At 44.1% G+C, this 22,500-nt stretch overlaps 2 protein-coding genes across 3 annotated transcripts in view; one reads left to right on the forward strand and one right to left on the reverse strand.

Moving 5' to 3' along the window:
* Positions 1-1,432: 1,432 nt before the first annotated feature.
* LOC116218105 (serine protease inhibitor Kazal-type 1-like) overlaps positions 1,433-22,500 on the forward strand; it is a 26,138-nt gene continuing 5,070 nt past the window's right edge. The window contains exons 1-4 of one of the 2 annotated variants that reach the window (XM_031558282.2): positions 1,433-1,530; positions 2,059-2,093; positions 2,532-2,677; positions 2,769-2,866. In XM_031558282.2, coding sequence (XP_031414142.1) covers positions 1,482-1,530; positions 2,059-2,093; positions 2,532-2,677; positions 2,769-2,862 — 324 coding nt within the window. In that variant the 5' untranslated portion in view covers positions 1,433-1,481 and the 3' untranslated portion in view covers positions 2,863-2,866. Of the gene's footprint in view, positions 1,531-2,058; positions 2,094-2,531; positions 2,678-2,768; positions 3,039-22,500 lie in introns of those variants that run through there. The other variant, XM_031558281.2, reaches the window with a different exon arrangement.
* On the reverse strand, positions 9,765-11,429 carry LOC116218104 (serine protease inhibitor Kazal-type 1-like; the record flags this gene model as incomplete). Its single annotated transcript, XM_031558279.1, has 4 exons — positions 11,280-11,429; positions 10,760-10,794; positions 10,255-10,361; positions 9,765-9,933 (listed from the first exon to the last, which is right to left on the reverse strand). Coding segments are annotated over exons 1-4 (360 nt in total), but the record flags the coding sequence as incomplete, so codon positions are not given.

The raw sequence follows: 22,500 nt of genomic DNA on the forward strand, positions 1-22,500 counted from the left end.
TCTAAAGCCAGCGTGGAGGTCTTCTTTGATATTGCTTTTATGTAGAAAGGAAGTAAGTTGCTTTGCTATTACTTTTTCAAGTGTTTTTGACGGGGAGGTTGGATATTTCGCCGCAGTTTGCCCCAGTTATAGCCCACTCACTTCAGTTTGCCCCAGTCAGGGGTATCTCTTTCTCGTGTGTGTGTGGTAAGGTGTGTATGTCTGGGTTGGTGTGGTGTGGTCTGTGTGTGTGGTGTGGTCTGGTGTGGTGTGTGTGTGGTGTGTGTGTGTGTGTGGTATGGTGTGTGTGTGTGTGTGTGTGTGTGTGTGTGTGTGTACTGATTGTGTCAGATGGGATGTGAACTCTCGGCAGTTAGGAGGTTTGTTGAGTGACTTGCTGGTGCAACACTGATGTGTGATAGCATCTTATCAACACTCACAGTGCTGTTCCCACACACACACGAACACACACACACACACACACACACACACACACACACACACACACACACACTCAAAGTGCTGTTCCCACGCAAGCTTCATAAATGTCATCATTACTTTTCTTTGGGAATGAAGGCTTGACCCTGTGTGTTAGGACAGTCATAGACAGGTGTGTGTGTGCGTAATAGGTCTGTCATAGACAGGGCTGTGTGTGTGTGTGTGGGTGGGTGGGTGTTAGACCCGTCATAGACAGTTATGTGTGTGTGTTAGTCCAGTCATAGACAGGTGTGTGTGTGTGTTAGCCCAGTCATAGACAGGTGTGTGTGTGTGTTAGCCCAGTCATAGACAGGTGTGTGTGTGTCTGTGTGTGTGTATGAGAACAGTCATAGACAAGGCTGTGTGTGTGTGTGTGTGTTAGCCCAGTCATTCGCAGTCGTTTTCTCCCACGGAATTGGATAGGTTGTACTGGATGAATGGATTCTGAACAACTTTGTGAGGCTTAGTCTCAAGATCATCTGTGCCAAATCTGGTGAAGATAGGAGAAGGTTTGTGGCTGCTGAAAAAAAATTAAGTTTGTGATTAAATCCGATACGGCGGCCACATACATTTGGTTGACATGATAGGTTGTCATGTCCCGTCCTTAGGATGCCCCCCCCCCCCCCACTCCCCCAGTGGTCAAATGATGCAATGATTGTTGCGTAACTTCAGTAATGGGTCCTGAGTCCTTTTACCATGTTTGGTGTCAATGCAACAAAGAGCTGCTGAGATATGACCTCACTTCCTGTTTGTTGCAGGGGCTGCCATAGACTCCAATGACAGAAGAAAAAGAAGATAAACACACACACACACACACACTCACACTCACACTAACACACACAGACACTAACACACACACACACACACACACACACACACACACACACACACACGCACACACACATTGAGGGTTAGTGTGGGAGGGGCGGGAGCTGAACATAAGAGGTGTAGAGGGTATTTAAGGGCATCTGGAGAGATGCTTTCCATACTGTTGAGACGTCGCTGGTGTTCCTTCTGAAGCCACCATGAAGCTGAGCATTGTGATCTCCATCTGCGCTCTACTTTACTTCTCTGGTACGTCCGCTCTCTCTCTCACACACACACACACACACACACACACACACACACACACACTACAGACACTACAGACACACTACAGACTAAAGCTGGATGAACAAACTCTATTTTAACATAACTATGTTTGTGACAAACATCTCTGTGTAGAGGCTGATGCTCTGGGTGGCTATTGTTTTATGTGCTGAGCCACTCTCCCTCACTCACCCTCTCCCTCTTTCCCTCTCTCTCCCTCTCCTTCTCACACACACCCTCTCCTCTCCCTCTCTCTCTCTCACACACCCTCTCCTCTCCCTCTCCTTCTCACACTCACCTTCTTTCTTTCTCTCTCACACACTTCCTCCTCTCTCTCCCTCTCTCCCTCCCTCACACTCCTCTCCCTCTCTCCTCTCCCTCTTTCCCTCTCCTCTCCCTCTCCTCCTCTCACCCTCTCCTCTCCCTCTCTCTCTTACACCCTTTCCTCTCCTTTCCCTCTCTCTCACACACCCTCTCCTCTCTCTCTCTCTTTTCTTTCTTATCATGAATCAGGTCACACTTTGGCCAGGTCAGACCCGAGGCACTGGGTAAGGTCCACTATCTTACTATTTTATCAGTTTTTCTATTATCACACATTGTCCTCTGTACTCTTCTGCAGTGTCCTGCATATTAATGTGTGTATGTGATTGTACGTGTGTGTCTGTGCGTGCATGTGTGTTTGTGACCACTTTCATGATTTGTGCACATGTGTACATGTGTATGTGCCCGTGTGTGTGTGTTTGTGTGTGACTGTTTGTATGATGTGTGTGTGTGTGTGTGACCATTTGTATGATGTATGCGTGTGTGTGTGTGACCATTTGTATGACGCCTGTGTGTGTGTGTGACCATTTGTATGATGCCTGTGTCTGTGTTTGTGTGTGCGACCATTTGTATGATGCCTGTGTGTGTGTGACCATTTGTATGATGCCTGTGTGTGTGTGTGTGGATATGTGTGTGTTTGTTAAGGCACTTCTTTCTTTGTTCAGGTTGATTGTGAAGCCCTGGAGGAGAAATCTCAGAGGATTAAGACCAAGGGGGGCATTGATGACACCTGCGCTCTCGCGTACAACCCTCTCTGTGGGTATGACGACGTCACCTATCCAAATGAATGCATGTTCTGCGCTGCCAACCGGTAAGTCAACCCCATGTTGGACACACACACCCTATGTTGGACACACACACCATGACACCCTGACATATTTTCCTGCTAATTTCGTCCACAGAGGGGAAAAACGCGTTGTGGCCCGTTATCGGGGGCGATGCCAGGAAGGGAGACAGCAGAGGAAGCAGAAGCGTGAACCTTGGACAGATTTTTGAATAGTTCCACTGAGAGCCACGCCTCCACTGAGAGCCACGCCTCCACTTGTCCTCACCGAACTGAACCCTGACCCTTACCCTGACCCTAACCCTAACCCTAACCCTAACCCAAACCCTGACCCTGACCCTGACCTGAGATCAGAGGGAAATGTCAGTAAAGCATCTGTAAAGCATCACTCAAGTCTCCTGTGTCCTGTGTTCACACACATCACATAGCAGGCAAGCGAGTGTGTGCATGTTCCGTGTGTATGAGGGACAGTCCATGGTGCAGTGTGTGTGTGTGTGTGTGTGTGTGTGAGGGACAGTCCATGGTGCAGTGTGTGTGTGTGTGTGTGTGTGTGTGTGAGGGACAGTCCATGGTGCAGTGTGTGTGTGTGAATGAGCGATAAATGTCTAATTCCATGTGTAGTGTTCTAAATTAAGTTAATCGTTAAACATACTCGTTTATTCTCAGACAAACATGCAAATGATTTTTAAAATGTCTCCACGGGCAGTGAGCCCAGGTCAGGCTCGTTTTACATCCAAACTAAATATGTTTTAATGAGCCGACACCCAAAAACACACACACACACACAGATATGCACACTAGAGCATGGATCGGGCCGACTTTTTCTGTCCGAGCCCGACCCGCGTCCGACAGAGTAGTGCCCGAGCCCGGCCCGAGTCCGACAGCCATTCAAATATTTCGTCCGAACCCGACCCGAGCCCGACGGAATCAATGTTTCAACTGTCCATACTAATGCCACATTTACGTACGTTTTTTATGAATAGCCTGGCTTTATTAAACTCGGGCATCAACAGATAAATGCTTGCTCACACAAACAAGCGCTGTCAAACGCACAACCGTGCACAAGAAAGCATATTTAAATTAAATGATTCACATTGCAAGAACGTGTTGTAAAATGGTGCGGCTCCTTTAAGAGCAGCACGTACAGCGTTGGTGTGGTAGAGCTAGAGAGAGAGAACGGTGACGCTTGTCGGCAGAGATAACGTATGGCCCAGAGATACCGTACTGAAACCGGAAGTGGATGATTTACTCCGTTTGATTGGCTAATAACAGGACCTTTACTTTTTCGTTGAGAAATTATGTTGATCGCCTGACTTGTAAATGATCGTTTTTTTTTTTTTTATTATTATTATTTTTGTGAAGTTATACGGCTCAACACTCATTTGACTTGTTAACCGAACTTTTACGAAGTCATACAACTAAACACACAAGTGACTTGTTAACCGAACTTTTACGAAGCTATGTGACCAAACACAAAGCTAGCGTGCTAATCAAAATTCCGGGACGTCAGAGGCAGGGGCGGAGATCCCATTTCATTGTAGGGGGGGACAATACATGGTCAAATTTCAGAGTGAAATTCCGGGGGGGGGGGACATGAAAAAATTGCTTTCACGAGAGCTAGCATAAACTGCTAAATACCGAATTCTCTTATCACATTTACAAACAGAAATTCGAAGTCATTTTAGAATTATCTAAACAGCATTAAATGTACTAACACGAAATATCTATTCACAGACAAATAATGTCCAAAGTTCATGAGAACTTGATGCTCAGAATAAGTTATAAAACAGCTCAACAGGGAATCGAACTAGCAACCTATTGATTACAATACGACTTCTCTACCTCCTACGCCACTGTCACTCCATATGACAATACCAACATAGTTCATGGACTGCAGAAAAAGATGACATTAATTTAACTTCAGATAATTTAACAAATCTGGAGAGGCACTGAGATGTAGGCCTACGTTTATTAACTAGCATGAACCTGCCCTGACAGGACAGTGACCTAGACTGTCTAGCTAGCTATCTTAACTGTGTTAATTACCGGCATGCGTGTGTTATCGGCCAATCCATTAATAAGCTTATGTATACTTGTGCATATCGATTGGAACTTCGTAAATGGAGTTTAGAAAAAAACTTCTTCTTTACATGTCCTTACTGCGTTCGAGAATGAGGTAAATCTCTTTACATATCGTGTATCATAGCGGCAGCGACAGGCGACAGAGGAGGAAACAGTCTGACAATCTGACCGTGTAGGCTACTGGGCTGATTAACTGAAACACGGAGCTGCCGGTAGCCCTGCCCGTTGGAAACAGCATGTGAACCAAACCACTTTGAGGAATAGGGGGAACATGATTTTTCAACACTTAAAAAACACATTTTTTTACGTCTATAATTAGCACCACTTGTGTCGTCGTATTTTTATTTAAAATTTTTTTTTTTTTTTTTTTTTTAGTTTTCAATAATTGTTGGGGGGGACAACATTATGGTAGCGGGGGACACGTCCCCCCCGGGATCTCCGCCTATGGTCAGAGGCAATGTCGACATCTTACGTTTGACAGCGGGCTTACCAAACACCGTATAGTACAGAGCTAGGTCAATTAGCTCACGTAAAATACTGTAATTTAAGATAACCAATACCCTAATTTTCCCCAAAAACCATCGATTGTGTGTGTGTGTCTGTGAGAGTGCTAGCTTGAGCTAACCAACACACCATATAGCTACCTTGAGCTGCCCAAACACTGTATAGCTAGCTAGGTCAATTAGCTCGCCTAAGATACTGTAATTTAAGCTAACCATATACCTAATTTCCCCCAAAACCCATCGATTGTGTGTGTTTGTGATGTGTAACATATATCCTTTATTAAGTCATTCAAGTTATTTACGTTTATTTACCGCTAGCGATTACACCGACACAAGTGTAATTCAATTGCTAGCTAGCTAGCTAGGTAAATTAGCTCGCCTAAGATACTGTAATTTAAGCCAACCAATTACCTCATTTCCGCCAAAACCCATCGATTGTGTGTGTTTGTGATGTGTAACATATATCCTTAATCAGTCATTCAAGTTATTAACGTTTATTTACCGCTAGCGATTACACCGACACAAGTGTAATTCAATCGCTATTAATGTTGAACTTGAACTTCAACAACGTGACACAACTTTAAAAGTCATTCATCGACATGGTTCCTTAAGAATAAAACAAAGGTCCTTGTCCGTTTCTGTTCAGGTCATGTGACAAGTTTTATCCAACCAGAGACTGGAGAAAAGTGACGACGTCCGGTTTCAATACGGCATCTCTGGTCAGCACGTTATCTCTGCCGACAACGCTTATGAATAGTTTGGATGTAGCTAGCGACAGAAGCTAAAAACGGATGTGCTGTAACAATGTTAACCAGTGTGTGAAGAATAAATCCTCAGAAAGAATACAGAGGGCATTTATTTACTAACCAGCAGCAGACAGAAAGGAACGGGAATTAACCCGGAAGATAAGAACATGTAAAACTTCGGCCCTGGAGCATTGAGCATTGAGCATTGAGTCTCCCCTGCAATCTCCAACTAGCCTACGGTCAGAGACAGACAGCAGGAAAGGTTAACAAACGGAATGAAATAGCCTACACATTACACACCCTATGCCTGAATAAAACTCACGCTATAAACCAAAGGAGGCACAACAGACAAGTCTTACCATTGAAGATCTTTTCTTGCACTCCAACGTTCGTTATAAAACTATCTACATAGTCCAACCATCGAGGTTTAATCCATGTTGTTGTGGAGAAAGAGGATTGCATCAATCATATTTCATTAAAACTTCACACTTCTTACATTGGACATGTCCAACAGCCTAATTAGAATCCGCATCGACAACTAAGCAGAAATATCTCCATACAGTAGATTTCCCTTTGTTTAGTATCGTTTTCAATTCTCCAGATGACCGTGATGCCATTTTGCCACCTGTAATCGCATTGTCACAGCTAGGACATAAACAAATTCCCGCCACGGGAAGAAGGCTGTTATCCTAAATGTGATTTATTTTATTCTCAAAAACGAACTTCTGCATTATGTGAAGCAGACACGTTGACTTCACTATTTATGAAGATATTTTAAATATGGAATGTTCAATGCCTTATCGCGCTGATGTGTCCGAGCCCGACCTGAGCCCGATTATAATTTCTAAATATTTGTCCGAACCCGGCCCGACCCGTCGGCTCCCGTCGGGTTCCGACGGGCTCGGGTCAGGTATCCATCCTCTAATGCACACACACACACACGAGTCAACAGCGGAACACAACTTGCAGGTTCTGTCTCCATCCACCCACTGACGGATGTTCTGTGGAGTTGGGAGGACATCATCAGTGGCTCCAATGATGAATTTCACACACACACACACACACACACACACACACTGAGATGGCCCAGTTCACCTCACAGGTCCTTCACCCTCATCACACACACACACACACACACACACACACACACACACACACACACACACACACACACACACTCACACACACACACTGAGATGGCCCAGTTCACCTCACAGGTCCTTCACCCTCATCACACACTGTTACCCACTTAGTACCCATCAAGGGGCCAGCACCGATGTTACCAACTTAGTAACTCAGCTCGAACATTACCAACTTAGTAACTCAGCTCGAACATTACCAACTTAGTAACTCAGCTCGAACATTACCAACTTAGTAACTCAGCTCGAACATTACCAACTTAGTAACTCAGCTCGAACATTACCAACTTAGTAACTCAGCTCGAACATTACCAACTTAGTAACTCAGCTCGAACATTACCAACTTAGTAACTCAGCTCGAACATTACCAACTTAGTAACTCAGCTCGAACATCAACAACTTAGAATTTCAGCTCGAACATTACCAACTTAGTAACTCAGCTCGAACATTACCAACTTAGAATTTCAGCTCGAACATTACCAACTTAGTAACTCAGCTCTAACATTACCAACTTAGAATTTCAGCTCGGACATTACCAACTTAGTACCTTAGCAAGGAACCAGCGTGATGTTACCAACTTACTACCTCACCTCGAACTTTACCCAGTTAATACCTCAGCAAGGAACCGGCACCGACTGCAATATAGAGCACTACCAGCACTCTGCAGTCTTTTATATGCGTTTATATGTTGCCTACACAGACATTTTTAACTGTTAACAAACGTCAACAACTGGTCTCTTTAAAGGTTTCATTGATAATCTTTTACTGCAACCAAAAAGGGGGTAGCATTCCTTTGGGTATCATGAGGTCAAGCTGAAGTACTAAGCAAATTCGCCAGAATGGCAATGTTGCTAAGTATTACCAGCAGTTTATAACATGTTTATGTTTTTTTAACGATTTTCTTAAATACGGTATGCTTTTAAGTAACTATGTTTTATTATAGGTTGTTTTAACTATGTTTTAACTATGTTTTTTTTAACTATGTTTTTACTGTAGCAATAAGATTCAGACGAATATAGAGTGCGCTATAAATTAAATTAATTATTATTATTATTATGTTTATAACCTGTAACATTCATATATAACCATGTAACATTATTATAATAATACCTCATAAGGCATAAATGTAGTGTGATCTGACTGTCTGGTTGGTTACTGCAGATCAGGGAGAAGCTGATTCAGATGGGCTACCCCAGTGACATCACAGTCAAGATGGTGTGATGCTGACTAACCAGGAAAGGAGGAAGAAGGACCTCTGATGGAGGGCCAACAGAATGCCTGTTTCATTTCACTGCCCATGACCATCATTGTTCATTATCACATATAGAATATACCATATAACATTTCTTATTCACGCATATGAACATTCTACAACAATGCTTACTTAGAAATATTATAAATAGAATTATTCTGATGCATTTTGAAACGTGTCTATATATTAAGTCTGCTTTTTGTTTGAATAAGGGTTTGTGTGTGTGTGAGTGTGTGTGTGTGTGTGTGTGTGTGTGTGAGTGTGTGTGTGTGTGTTTGTGTGTCCTTCCTATCTCCACCCGGCCAGCATCAAGCAGATGGGTCCCCCCTTATGTGTCGTGGTTCTGCTTAAGATTCCTTCCTGACTAACAAGGAGTTTTTTCTTGCCCCTGTTGCCATTGTGCTTGTGTGTGTGTGTGTGTGTGTGTGTGTGTGTGTGTGTGTGTGTGTGTGTGTGTGTGTGTGTGTGTGTGTGTGTGTGTGTGTGCACTAAGGGGGTCCAGGCTCTAGGCTCTGTGAAGCGCCTAGAGACAATTGTATTGTTATGGCACTAAATAAATAAATACAATTGAATTGAATTGAATTGAATTGAACTATGGAGGACAGGTTTCAGAGCTTAGAGGAGTCATTGTTAAGGCTGTCAGTACTACTGATAAGACCTTCTTACCTGGTAAACTGAAATTGTGGTGCTTGTAATTTGGGCTTTTGCCATGTGTAAGGTGGCCTTGCACTATGTATGAGGTGGAGAGATTTGAGAGTCATGCATCCTGCTGTCGTACCATGCTTATCCCTCTCTCTCTGTGTGTGTGTGTGTGTGTGTGAGTGTGTGTGAGTGTGTGTGTGTGTGTGTGTGTGTGTGTGTGTTTGTGTGTGTGTGTGTGTGTGTTTGTGTGTGTGTGTGTGTGTGTGTGTGTGAGTATGTGTGTGTGTGTGTGTGTGTGTGTGTGTGTGTGTGTGTGTGTATCTGCTGTCACATCAATCTGTGTGACGGTGCAGTCAGCAGCACTAGTGTGTCCTGCCTTCTATGTGATGTGTGTGTGTGTGTTTCTGTGTGTGCGTGTATGTGTGAACACAGAACACAGGAGACTTTAGTGATGCTTTATTGATGCTTTATTGATGCTTTACTGACATATCCCTCTGATCTCAGGTTAGGGTTAGGGCCAGGGTTAGGGTCAGGGTAAGGGTCAGGGTTCAGCTCGGTGAGGACAAGTGGAGGCGTGGCTCTCAGTGGAGGCGTGGCTCTCAGTGGAACTATTCAAAAATATGTCCCAGGTTCACGCTTCGACTGCTTCTAACCCTTCAGCATCTGGTTCCTCTGCCTCTGCTCCCCAGATTCACTCTCGCTACTACTACTACTACTACTACTACTACTGCTACTACTACTACTACTACTACTACTACTACTACTACTACTACTACTACTCTGCTTCCTCGGGTGCCACTGCTGCCTCTGCTTCCTCAGGTGCTTCTTCCTCTGCCAATGCTTCCACGGGTTCAGCCTCCTCTGCTGTACAAACTTTTGACATCTTCCGCGACGACAGGCCACAAGGTTACAGTTCTTTCTGTGGAAGAAAATTAGCAGGGAAATATGTCAGGGTGTGTGTCCAACAGTGTGGGGTCCAACAGCATGTGTGTGTCCAACAAAGCGTGTGTGTCCAACATAGGGTGTGTGTCCAACATGGTGTGTGTGTCCAACATGGGGTGTGTGTCCAACATGGTGTGTGTCTAACATAGCGTGTGTGTCCACCATAGGGTTTGTGTCTAACATAGCGTGTGTCCAATATAGGGTGTGTGTCCAACAGTGTGTGTGTCCAACATGGTGTGTGTCCAACATGGGGTGTGTGTCCTGCTTTGCATTGCACAGCACTTTGGGGTTGACTTACCGTTTGGCAGCGCAGAACAAGCATTCATTATTATAGGTGACGCCGTCGGACCCACAGAGAGGGCGGTACTCCCTAGTGCAAAAAGGACCGTAGCCTCGACAATCAACCTGAACAAAGAAAGAAGTGCCTTAACAAACACGCACGCATACATCATACAAATGGTCACACACACGCAGGCATCATACAAATGGTCACACACACGTAGGCATCATACAAATGGTCACACACACACACGTCATACAAATGGTCTCACACACACACACGTCATACAAATGGTCACACACACACACGCAGACATCATACAAACAGTCACACACACGGGCACACAAACATACACATGTACACATGTGCACAAATCATGAAAGTGGTCACAAACACACATGCACGCACCGACACACACGTACAATCACACACACACATTAATATGCAGGACACTGCAGAAGAGTACAGAGGACAATGTGTGATAATAGAAAAACTGATAAAATAGTAAGATAGTGGACCTTACCCTGATCCTACGTTTTGACTTGGCCAAAGTGTGACCTGATTCATGATCAGAAAGAAAATAGAGAGAGAGGAGAGGGTGAGAGAGGGAGGGAGGGAGAGAGAGGGAAAGAGAGAGAGGGTGAGAGGAGGAGAGGGAGGGAGAGAGAGGGAAAGAGGGAGGAGAGGGAGAGGAGAGAGGGAGAGGAGTGTGAGGGAGGGAGAGAGGGAGAGGAGGAAGTGTGTGAGAGAGAAAGAAAGAGGGAGAGGGTGAGTGAGGGAGAGTGGCTCAGCACATAAAACAATAGCCACCCAGAGCATCAGCCTCTACACAGAGATGTTTGTCACAAACATAGTTATGTTAAAATAGAGTTTGTTCATCCAGCTTTAGTCACACACTGGTGTTCTGTGTCTGTAGTGTGTCTGTAGTGTCTGTAGTGTGTGTGTGTGTGTGTGTGTGTGTGTGTTCTGTGTCTGTAGTGTGTGTGTGTGTGTGTGTGTGTGTGTGTGTGTGTGTGTGTGTGAGAGAGAGAGAGTGGACGTACCAGAGAGGTAAAGTAGAGCGCAGATGGAGATCACAATACTCAGCTTCATGTTGGCTTCAGAAGGAACACCAGTGACGTCTCAACAGCATGGAAAGCATCTCTCCAGATGCCCTTAAATACCCTCTACACCTCTTATTTTCAGCTCCCGCCCCTCCCACACTAACCCTCAATGTGTGTGTGCGTGTGTGTGTGTGTGTGAGTGTTAGTGTGCGTGTGAGTGTGTGTGTGTGTGTGTGTGTGTGTGTGAGAGTGTGTGTGTGTGTGTGCGGGTGCGTGTGTGTGCGTGTGTGTGTGTGTGTATGAGAGTGTCTGTGTGTGTTAGTGTGCGTGTGTGTGTGTGTGTGTTTGAGAGTGTGTGTGTGTGTGAGTGTCTGTGTGTGAGTGTGTGTGTGAATGTGTGCGTGTGTGTGTGCGCGAGTGTGTGTGTGTGTGTGTGTGTGAATGTGTGTGTGTGTGAGTGTGTGTGTGTGTGCCTGAGTGTCTGTGTGTGTGAGTGAGTGTGTGTGTGTGTGTGTGAGAGTGTTTGAGAGTGTGTGTGTGTGTGTGTGCGAGTGAGTGATAGGTGAAAATTCACCCTAGTTACCTCGGGACTCCGAAGCTGCATATAAGTATATTTATTAGACAAACAACAACAACAATTGCAATCGGGCTCACTCCCAGCACACGGCTGAAAGTGAAGCCCTGTTAAACACATCGCACAAGGTTTATATAGACAGAAGTTTAGTTTTCAGCAGGGATAACCATGTGGTGGATCACCGACGTCCGAGGCTCCCTATATTGCAAGGATGGCAGTTTTGCACAAGGTCGGAAGAAGCTTATCACTTCTGGTCTAAACATGCTCTTGTACAAATGCAGACTAAGTGGCACCTAATATTCTAAGTTACACACACGCAGAAACACAGAAAAGCCATGTTCCTGCTTACATAAGTACATCATTCATATAAGGTCATTAATAATACAAGGCACTTGATTATTATATTCTTAAGTCATTAACAGTGTTTGGAAATGATCTCCATCAATCCATCCTTTTATCCGTTTCAATGGATAATCAAAATTACAATCATAATCACAATTAAAATCACAATCGAAATCACAAATCATCTTTCTTAATTCGTCAATTATCAATTTCAATGGATAACCTCAAAATCATCATTCTGAGCTTCATTACATGGATTTTCGGAACAGAGATCATTACTGAGCATCACTCCATATCATCATAAGTCAATCATTTAAAATGTCCTCATATTTCTCATCACACATTTGTATACTTTGCATTTGTAGGCCAACATAGTGGCTGTCAACTGCAAGGGCGTAGGTTTGCATATGGTCCATAGGGACTAGTCACAACCAAAGTTTGGGAAAGACACAATTGTCCCCACCAATATTTAGTTAATTTGAATTGCCTGTTATAAAAAATATTTTGCACAATATATTTGCAATCTCATTCGTATTATTATCTATACTATGTTCGTTGCCCAGAAGAGGGAAAAATACATTTCCAAGTTTTCCAATGCGCCCTCGAGCCTGCGAGACAAGATGCTGTCATTTCATAGGATGAAGAGGCTCACGTTCGCAGCACTTGCAGAAAGAAAGCTGGCAGTAGTCTGATACGGGAAGCTACTAAACACGCCAGGAAATAATAAAGCCTCATATTGGTATTTCGTTTGGCGTCAGCATTGATATTTTTGACCCTTTTGTGCTTTGTAGATAGGAAAATGCCACCAAAAAAAAAAAGACACATCCAAAGTTTTTTCACCACAGAGAGAGTAAATAGCTATCAAGAAGCCCAGGTCGTTGTTAGCTGGTCCATGGAGGATCGCAAAAGTGATGAGGCAGACTAACTCAGGACAAAGTTCCCGAGCCCTTTTTAAAGATCTAGCCACCTCTCTTCTTCCCTGTACCCCTGTTCTTGCTTACCTAATCAGATTTAACCACATTGAGAAACTTAGTTACATCTATTTTTAACAGTGTGCATATTGCACAGTTTCCTGTAGTCTGTAGACTGCCTATCTTGTGGCCTTTCAGAAGCGTCTTAGAGGAACCTGTGACCCTGTCATGTCCCTCTCAGAAGCTTCTTTCTGAAGGCCTGTGACCCTGTCATGGCCATGGACGGATTATGAAACCTGGGCCTGGACGTGTAAAAAAACAGCCCAACAATTAAATTCACCTGTACCTAAACAGGATTTACAGCCCACAAAAACATTTTCTAACACAGCGCAGGTACACTCAATTAAAGCCAACAGCAAATAAAAAAAATACACCACTTCCAACCACAAATGAGAGATACATTTAAGCAACCTCTAATATTGACAGCTACTTCACGCAGACGCTCTGGCTTAGGCATTGGCCCCTGGGCCTGAGCCCAGTAGGCCCTTTCGGTAATCCATCCCTAGTCATGACCTGACTACCACGTGATATATCAGAGAAGTTATCTCTGCCACATGGTTTATCAGAAAAGACTTCTGTGCCACATGGTTTATCAGAAAAGCTATCTTCCGCCCTTAGTCAACTGTGTGTGTGTGTTATTAGCTCGCCTAGGCTGTAGATAACATTCAAACAAGGCCTCTGCTGTGTCCTTGAAGGCCGTGTTCCCCATCAGGCATCCTGCAGAACACATCGGCTGTTGAATATTACTGGGCAGGAAAATGTAAACAGTCTCTTTGTGGAAAGTGTGTTTGGGCAGTCTGGTTTTCCACCACGAATGATCTTTTGCCCGGCCCCATTGCGGATATTTGACCAAGACCGGTGCCTGTTGTGATCAATATGCTAACAGTCCCAAAATGTAGAGCAGTACAGTTATTATCAAAAGTTCCACACATTGTTTCATTTTCTTGAAATGACTTGACAGAGATAGGACCACCCCGCCCTCCCAGTATCCACTAGGCTTTTCTACCCCACTGGACAGCGTTGGTTTCTTCACCGGGTTTGAGACGAAAAATTGCAAAGAATCCTCTTTGTAGCTGGACTTCTGTCACAGTGGGCTGGCCTTGGAAAACTGTAGAGGAAAACAGCTCCTATCCTCTGTCTCTTTCTAAGGCAGGCTTACTCGTTTACAATGTGTTCGATGTATCCAGGTGGCTCTCCGCTATCTTGACTGTAGTAGATGTTGACAGTAGCACTTGGTATGGTCTGTCCCACTTGGGCAAGTGGCAGTGTTTTCTTTTGAGGCTGTTGATTAGGACCCAATCTCCTGACCCAACCTTGGTTTCAGCCTCACAGGTTCCTGTGAAGCAGAGAGTTCTGAGAGCATTTTGCTAATTCACATTTTTGCCATATTCTGCAAATGTATATTCAATCTCTTTATCTGTTTCAGCAAATGGTTTGAGAGTTTGGGCAGTGACAGTGATAACAACATGCCTGCTTAAATTCACTAATTTCACTCTTAGATTCTAAACTTGCTTTTAATAGGTCGGTTCATTCTTTTCTACCAATCCTGCTGACTGGGGGTTGTATGAACAATGACTGTCTATGACTAGAATCTATAACTGAATGTTTAAACATCTTTCAAACTAAATAATTTAATACGAAGTAAAACATATATGCTTACTATCCCCACTTATTGAGGCATGTTTTCACGTGGCTCAATATTGCAGCATATCTTTTAGTATTGTGAGATCTAATTCTTCAATTGTGTACGTGTCAGATGGTTGTTGTTGTGCGGCCTGGTTAGTGGCCTTGTCTGCTTTGTGGATTCCCAATGAAACCGGGCTTTTTGCATGGGTGTGCGCAATCATTGCAATTAGTTCCGCTGGCTGTGCGGAATAGTGTGGAAGTAGTGGCTGTGCGTTCAAGGTTCATTTGCTTGAACCATCAACAAACAATAGTCAAATCAGCTTTTGGAAAAGGCATATCTTGTAGGTCAGCTCTGGCTGCCATAGTTTTTATCTGTCTTTCCTACACAATCTTTTGGACAGTGGCGGCTCCTAAAAAAATTCTCAGGGGGGGCAATTTTTTTGATAATGATTAAGGCGACCCATTCAGTAGGTACATTAAGTTAGCTGATTAACTCATACAGCAATACCTTTTTGTCCACTATTGGCAGCACACAACAGTAATATGTCCCCTCTTGCTACATAGCTAGAGTAGCAAGTTACAGGTGGAAAGCTATGGAAGAAAGTTGCATCCAGGAGCCTTCATAAGCAAACATGATGTGGCTCCACATTAAATTATCCCACTTTTTCATTATCCACGTGTCTCAAATGTTGTATGATGTAACATAGCTTAACAGGACACATGATGTGTCCAGTAACAACATAAAGAAGGGGTAACATAAGTCAAAACCAACAATATTTATTGACTGATCTTGAAAGTATTGGCTTACAAAAGCAAAATAAGTCATCACATAAAAAATAATTCAGTGTTAGTGCAAGAATCGAACTTTAAACACACTGTGAAACCTATGAAAAGTGACAGTGGTATATAGAAATACAGACCGCGTTAGCCACTTCACGACCGCGATTTTCTTTCGTTCCAATTCTTGGATGTAGGATTTCCCTCCCTTTGTAGAAACCTGTTGAATGGACACATTTGGTCTAGGAAGTCCTAATTGTTTTGTTGTCAATTTATCTTCATTAATACGCAGACTAAAAAGGAGTTCCTGTCAAAGAGCGAATCGAGTTGTTGCACTGAACAGGCGCCACAGAATATGCCTCTGTCGAAAGCTGTATGACGTTCGTATAGGCTTTTACGTCCATTACTTATGACACGACATGGAGGGGCGAGCCCTCCCGGAAGCCATAGAGAATGCATTGAGAGCTCTGTTTTGTGAAAAAAATGGATTTAACATTTACATTTACATTTAGTCATTTAGCAGACGCTTTTGTCCAAAGCGACGTACAAGGGAGAGAATATTCAAGCTACGAGCAATAGAACCTGGTGTAACAATAAATAAATACTACTTTACATTAGAAATATAACAAAATGAAATAAAAAGAAAGAAAGAGTGCAGAAGTGTAACTGCTGTAATTGCAAGTTACGCACTAGTCGAAGTGCCAGTTAGGACGGGAAGTGCTCTCTGAAGAGTTGGGTCTTCAAAAGCTTCTTAAAGGTAGAGAGGGACGCCCCTGCTCTGGTAGTGCTGGGCAGCTCATTCCACCAACGTGGAACTACAAATGAGAATAGTCTGGACTGCCGTGCTTGCACAGACGGCAGTGCCAAACGACGCTCACTAGAAGAGCGCAGCATCCTGGGTGTAACATTTGCCCTTACAAGAGCATTTAGGTAGGTGGGAGCAGAACCATCAAGCACTTTGTAGGCAAGCATAAGTGACTTGAACTTAATGCGAGCAGCTACAGGCAGCCAGTGGAGGTCAATGAGTAGCGGGGTGACGTGTGCCCTCTTCGGTTGGTTGAACACCAGACGCGCCGCCGCGTTCTGGATCATTTGTAGTGGTTTCACCACGCAAGCCGGCAGGCCCGTTAGGAGGGCGTTGCAGTAATCAAGGCGTGAATTCACCAAGGTTTGCACCAGCAGCTGGGTGGCATACTGGGTTAGGTACGGCCTGATTTTGCGGATGTTGAATAGCGCAAAGCGGCAGGACCTAGAGACAGAGGCAATGTGGTCCGTGAAAGTCAGTTGGTCATCAATAATGACCCCGAGGTTTCTTGCTGTTTTGGATGGAACAAGAGACAAGGAGTCAATATTGATGCTGATGTTGTGGTGGATGGCCTGTTTGGCTGGAAAGACCATCAGTTCCGTTTTGGCCAGGTTCAGCTGAAGGTGGTGGTTTTTCATCCATGTGGATATATCAGCAAGACAGTCCGAGATCCGCGCCGAGACAGTGGTGTCCTCAGGAGGGAAAGACAGAAACAGTTGAGTATCATCGGCATAGCAATGATAGGAAAAACCATGCGAGCGGATGATAGGGCCCAGCGAAGTGGTGTAAATGGCAAAGAGAAGTGGTCCCATCACCGAGCCTTGGGGCACCCCTGTGGTAAGGTGGTGAGGTACAGACAGCTGACCTTGCCATGACACATTGAACGAGCGCCCAGTGAGGTACGATTCAAACCAGGAGTGCGCCTTGCCAGAAATGCCCATACTTGACAGTATGGACAGAAGGATGCGGTGGTTGACTGTATCAAACGCAGCTGATAAATCAAGCAGGACGAGAGCTGAGGATTGAGCTGCTGCTCTAGCTGTTTTCAAGGCCTCCGTCACAGACAACAGGGCTGTTTCGGTGGAGTGACCACTTTTGAATCCAGACTGGTTTGGATTGAGGAGATTGTTCCTTGCTAGGAACTCTGTGACCTGTTTGGAAGCTGCCCTCTCAATGGTTTTTGATAAGAGCGTGAGAAGTGAGACCGGTCGATAGTTTCCCACCTGAGTGGGATCGAGAGACGGCTTCTTGAGCAGCGGTGTTACCCGAGCCACTTTAAATGAAGAAGGGAATGTTCCAGAATTAAATGAAGCATTAATCACCTGTGTTATTGCCGGTAAGACGGCAGGCGATATGGCTTGAAGGATATTGGATGGGATGGGGTCCAGCGGGCATGTAGTTGGACGGCTACCTGTTAGGATTTTGGAGACCTCACTCTCGCTGAGAGGGGTGAAAGAAGGAAATGATGAGCCATTGACGGTTGCGCCCTTAGGGGGGGGAGACAGTTGGTCGAACTGTTTCCCGATGGCTGCCACTTTCTCTGTGAAAAAGGAAGCAAAGTTATCAGCAGTGAGGTTAGTAGCTGGGGGAGGAGGGAGTCAATGGGAGAGGTCTGGGGCGATTTTCATTTCGCCCCAAATCGCCCCAGAAGGGGCAGGGCAATTTGAAGCACGACTTTAAGCTGACTGAATGACTGTTACCTGATTCGACAATGACATACAGAGGCAGATCAGATGGTCTAGTGGTAGAATCCGACAGAAAACAAATTATTACGTTAAAATTTACATGTCGTCATTTACGCGACTTACAAGGATATTGCGTTTATACATCAGGAGGTTTTTTTTTTTGTTTGTTTTTCCCCAGGCAGTGCGTCGCCCCAATCGCCCTTAAGGACAAGCCGCCCCTGCTTTTGGATTACCATCCTCTGCCATAAGTAAAAGTGTAGCTGGGTTAAATGTCACGCAGCGCTCAATAGTGATATGAGGCTGCGAGAGCAAAACACTCATGCAAGATTATTGTCTGGCTGGTGACATGTAAGCATGTGGAACTTTCAGTGTAAGTGGGCTGTGTAGTACAATAGGAGCAGAGGCCTGCACCGCCAAGGCTGCAGCCACTACTGCTTGTTAACATTCAGACATTGCTTGGGCTACTGGATCTAGCCGTGTGGAATAGTATGCCACTGGTCTCAACTTGAAGTCCCCAAGTATGCATTAACACAGATGTCATATAACCTTTTTTACAGTCTACAGCTTGTACGAATGACATTAACTGACATTATTAGCAAACATGCTAACGTATGCGACAGTAGTATCGTGCAGTTGCAGCGATTGCGTTCGACTATTTAAAACATCCAAAAACATCATCAAAGTTACAAAGTTAAAATAACTCATTGTATTTAATTGTCATCCCCTCCCCTATTGTATTCTACCTGACTGAAATGGTTTAAATACCAGCTTAGTGTACAGGAAGGTAGGCCTTGCTCTGAGCACCAGCTAAGAGGGGGTCTATGTCCTTAGGATGCCCCCACTGGTTCAAAAGACTCTGCTGTCCCTCCAGATAACAAGACCTGTAAACAACATACCCTGGCGTTGTTAACATTTTTTAGCAGAAACAAGGCCACAAAATTAGTGAAGTGAAGTGAAGTGAAGCTATCTTAAAAAAGCACCTCATCCACAGACAAAGAAATAAATTATGTCTTAGCACATCCAAGACACGACAAGCCATTCGTACAAGCTGTAGACTGTAAAAAAGGTTATATGACATCTGTGTTAATGCATATGTGGGGACTTCAAGTTGAGACCAGTGGCATACTATTCCACACGGCTAGATCCAGTAGCCCAAGCAATGTCTGAATGTTAACAAGCAGTAGTGGCTGCAGCCTTGGTGGTGCAGGCCTCTGCTCCTATTGTACTAAACAGACACTGAAAGTTCCACATGCTTACATGTCACCAGCCAGACAATTATCTTGCATGAGTGTTTTGCTCTCATAGCCTCATATCACTATTGAGCACTGCGTGACATTTAACCCAGCTACACTTTTACTTATGGCAGATGATGGTAATCCAAAAGATTGTGTAGCAAAGACAGATAAAAACTATGGCAGCCAGAGCTGACCTACAAGATATGACTTTTCCAAAAGCTGATTTAACTATTGTTTGTTGATGGTTCAAGCAAATGAACCTTGAACGCGCAGCCACTACTTCCACACTATTCCGCACAGGCAGCGGAACTAATTGCACTGATTGCGCACACCCATGCAAAAAACCCGGTTTCATTGGGAATCCACAAAGCAGACAAGGCCACTAACCAGGCCGCACTACAACAACCATCTGACACGTGAAGAATTAGATCTTACAATACTAAAAGATATGCTGCAATATTGAGCCATAAGTGGGGATAGTAAGCATATATGTTTTACTTCTTATTAAATAGTTTAGTTTGAAAGATGTTTAAACATTCAGTTATAGATTTTATTGAGTTAAATCCAAATGAAAGAAAGAAATATCGTCTAGTCATAGACAGTCATTGTTCATACAACCCCCAGTCAGCAGGACTGGTAGAAAAGAATGAACCGACCTATTAAAAGCAAGTTGAGAATCTAAGAGTGAAATTAGTGAATTTAAGCAGGCATGCTGTTATCACTGTCACTGCCCAAACTCTCAAACCATTTGCTGAAACAGATAAAGAGATTGAATATACATTTGCAGAATATGGCAAAAATGTGAATTAGCTAAATGTTCTCAGAACTCTCTGCTTCACAGGAACCTGTGAGGCTGAAACCAAGGTTGGGTCAGGAGATTGGGTCCTAATCAACAGCCTCAAAAGAAAACACTGCCACTCGCCCAAGTGGGACAGACCATACCAAGTGCTACTGTCAACATCTACCACAGTCAAGATAGCGGAGAGAGCCACCTGGATACATCGAACACATTGTAAACGAGTAAGCCTGCCTTAGAAAGAGACAGAGGATAGGAGCTGTTTTCCTCTACAGTTTTCCAAGGCCGGCCCACTGTGACAGAAGTCCAGCTACAAAGAGGATTCTTTGCAATTTTTCGTCTCAAACCTGGTGAAGAAACCAACGCTGTCCAGTGGGGTAGAAAAGCCTAGTGGATACTGAGAGGGTGGGGCGGTCCTATCTCTGTGAAGTCATTTCAAGAAAAGGAAACAATGTGTGGAACTTTTGATAATAACTGTACTGCTCTACATTTTGGGACTGTTAGCATATTGATCACAACAGGCACCGGTCTTGGTCAAATATCTGCAATGGGGCCGGGCCAAAGATCATCCGTGGTGGAAAACCAGACTGCCCAAACACACTGTCCACAAAGAGACTGTTTACATGTTCCTGCCCAGTAATATTCAACAGCCGATGTGTTCTGCAGGATGCCTGATGGGGAACAGGGCCTTCAAGGACACAGCAAAGAGGCCTTGTTTGAATGTTATCTAAAGCCTAGGCGAGCTAATAACACACACACACAGTTGACCAAGGGCGTAGGTTTGGTCTCAGCATTGGTAGGGACACTAGGGATCACTTTTGAGTTGCTAGCCTGCTGGTACTAGTCTAAACTAGCATGGTCCCATTATGTGGGCACGTTAGCTTTATCCTTCTGGCTTCAACAAGACCAGCTGCTGCCAGGGGCGGACTGGGGGAAAAAAGTGGCCCGGGAGTTACTGTCAGACCGGCCCACTCAATACACGGCGCGTGGCCCACTCAGTACACGGCGCACTGCCCACTCAATACACTCCGCGTTGCCCATTCAATGCATCGCACGTATAGACCAGTCAGTGGCCTACTTGGAAAAATACCCATACACTTAACATTATTTTGGATGATTACAAAGAAATTACATCATATATGTTTTTTTTAATAACATTTGGATCCACCAATTTGCCTGGGTGGACACATGGAATAAAATGATACTGGCTATTGTAACACTCCAAGGTAGGTATAGGTTGCTAGATGAATAGGCTTAACTCTGGGCTAGTATCAGATGGTTATACGTATAACTACAGAACATTAAGGAATGAATATCCACACAATAAAGAAACTGGAATCAGAGGGTAGAATTAGTATGAACTATATTGTAGAAATGAACAGAATAGAACATACGATGGGGTATGAACATCAGTGGTATTAGTAGTATTGCATGCTGGGTGTGTGATTGTGTGTGTGTGTAGGGGTGTTGAAGGTGCATAACAAAACAATAAGTTAAGTAACAGAACCTAAACTAACTCTGCTGGCCCGGGCGCATTATAGTCACATGATAATAAAAAACAATATCATTATACTCATGTGTTAGTATGACCTCACTATCTAATCTAGATAACATATTAACATTGTTTATGTTAGTGTTGTGTGTAACACAGTGATTTTAGCATAACAAGCTAGCTGGTTAGAAATTATAAGATTGCCCTCTTTACAACTTCCACCATGGATAGCTTGCTCATCGATTGTAAACAAGTGACAACGGCTAACATGTTAAAGTAGATCATCTCGATGATGACAATAGCGCCAGCTTGCTTATTTTACCAGATCATAACGGTCTCAATTTTGGACATGTATCTACCTAACGTTAGCTAGGCTAGTTGGTAGTGAACGTTACCTCATCTGTGAAAAGCAAGCTAACATTGGCCAAGTCAACGACACAATTTACCTTGTATCACTGTCACTGTCACGCGAAATAACAGTCGTAAATGGCCCAGAGTTTTCCTAAATGCAATTCCTCAAAACTACCAGATGCCCCACGGGCCGCTCCGTGTTAAGAAGGGCTGACGGCACACGTCACTACGGTTGCGTGCCCTGGCGGGTCGTATATGCAAATCCAGGTGCGTTTAATTTAAGAATCCTCATCCTCAATCCGCACAGCTGAGAACACTTCGGCTGTGTAAGAACCCATTTTCAGGTGTTCATTAATAAGGTGGAGATCGTTTCTTACGTTGAATTTCTGAAGTCCGTAGGAACACATTTCAGAAGACACTTCAGAACATTTTCGAAAAATAGGCACCATGAGTGTGAATACAGATCGCCAGGAGGAGTATAAAAATCAGTCAGTGATTTAAGTGTTATAGTTAATAGGGGAACTTATACGTGTTCTGAGACGTATGGAAAATAGTTGATAGTACCGG

The sequence above is a fragment of the Clupea harengus genome, chromosome 21, assembly GCF_900700415.2.
Source record: "Clupea harengus chromosome 21, Ch_v2.0.2, whole genome shotgun sequence".
NCBI classification, from domain to species: Eukaryota; Metazoa; Chordata; class Actinopteri; order Clupeiformes; family Clupeidae; genus Clupea; species Clupea harengus.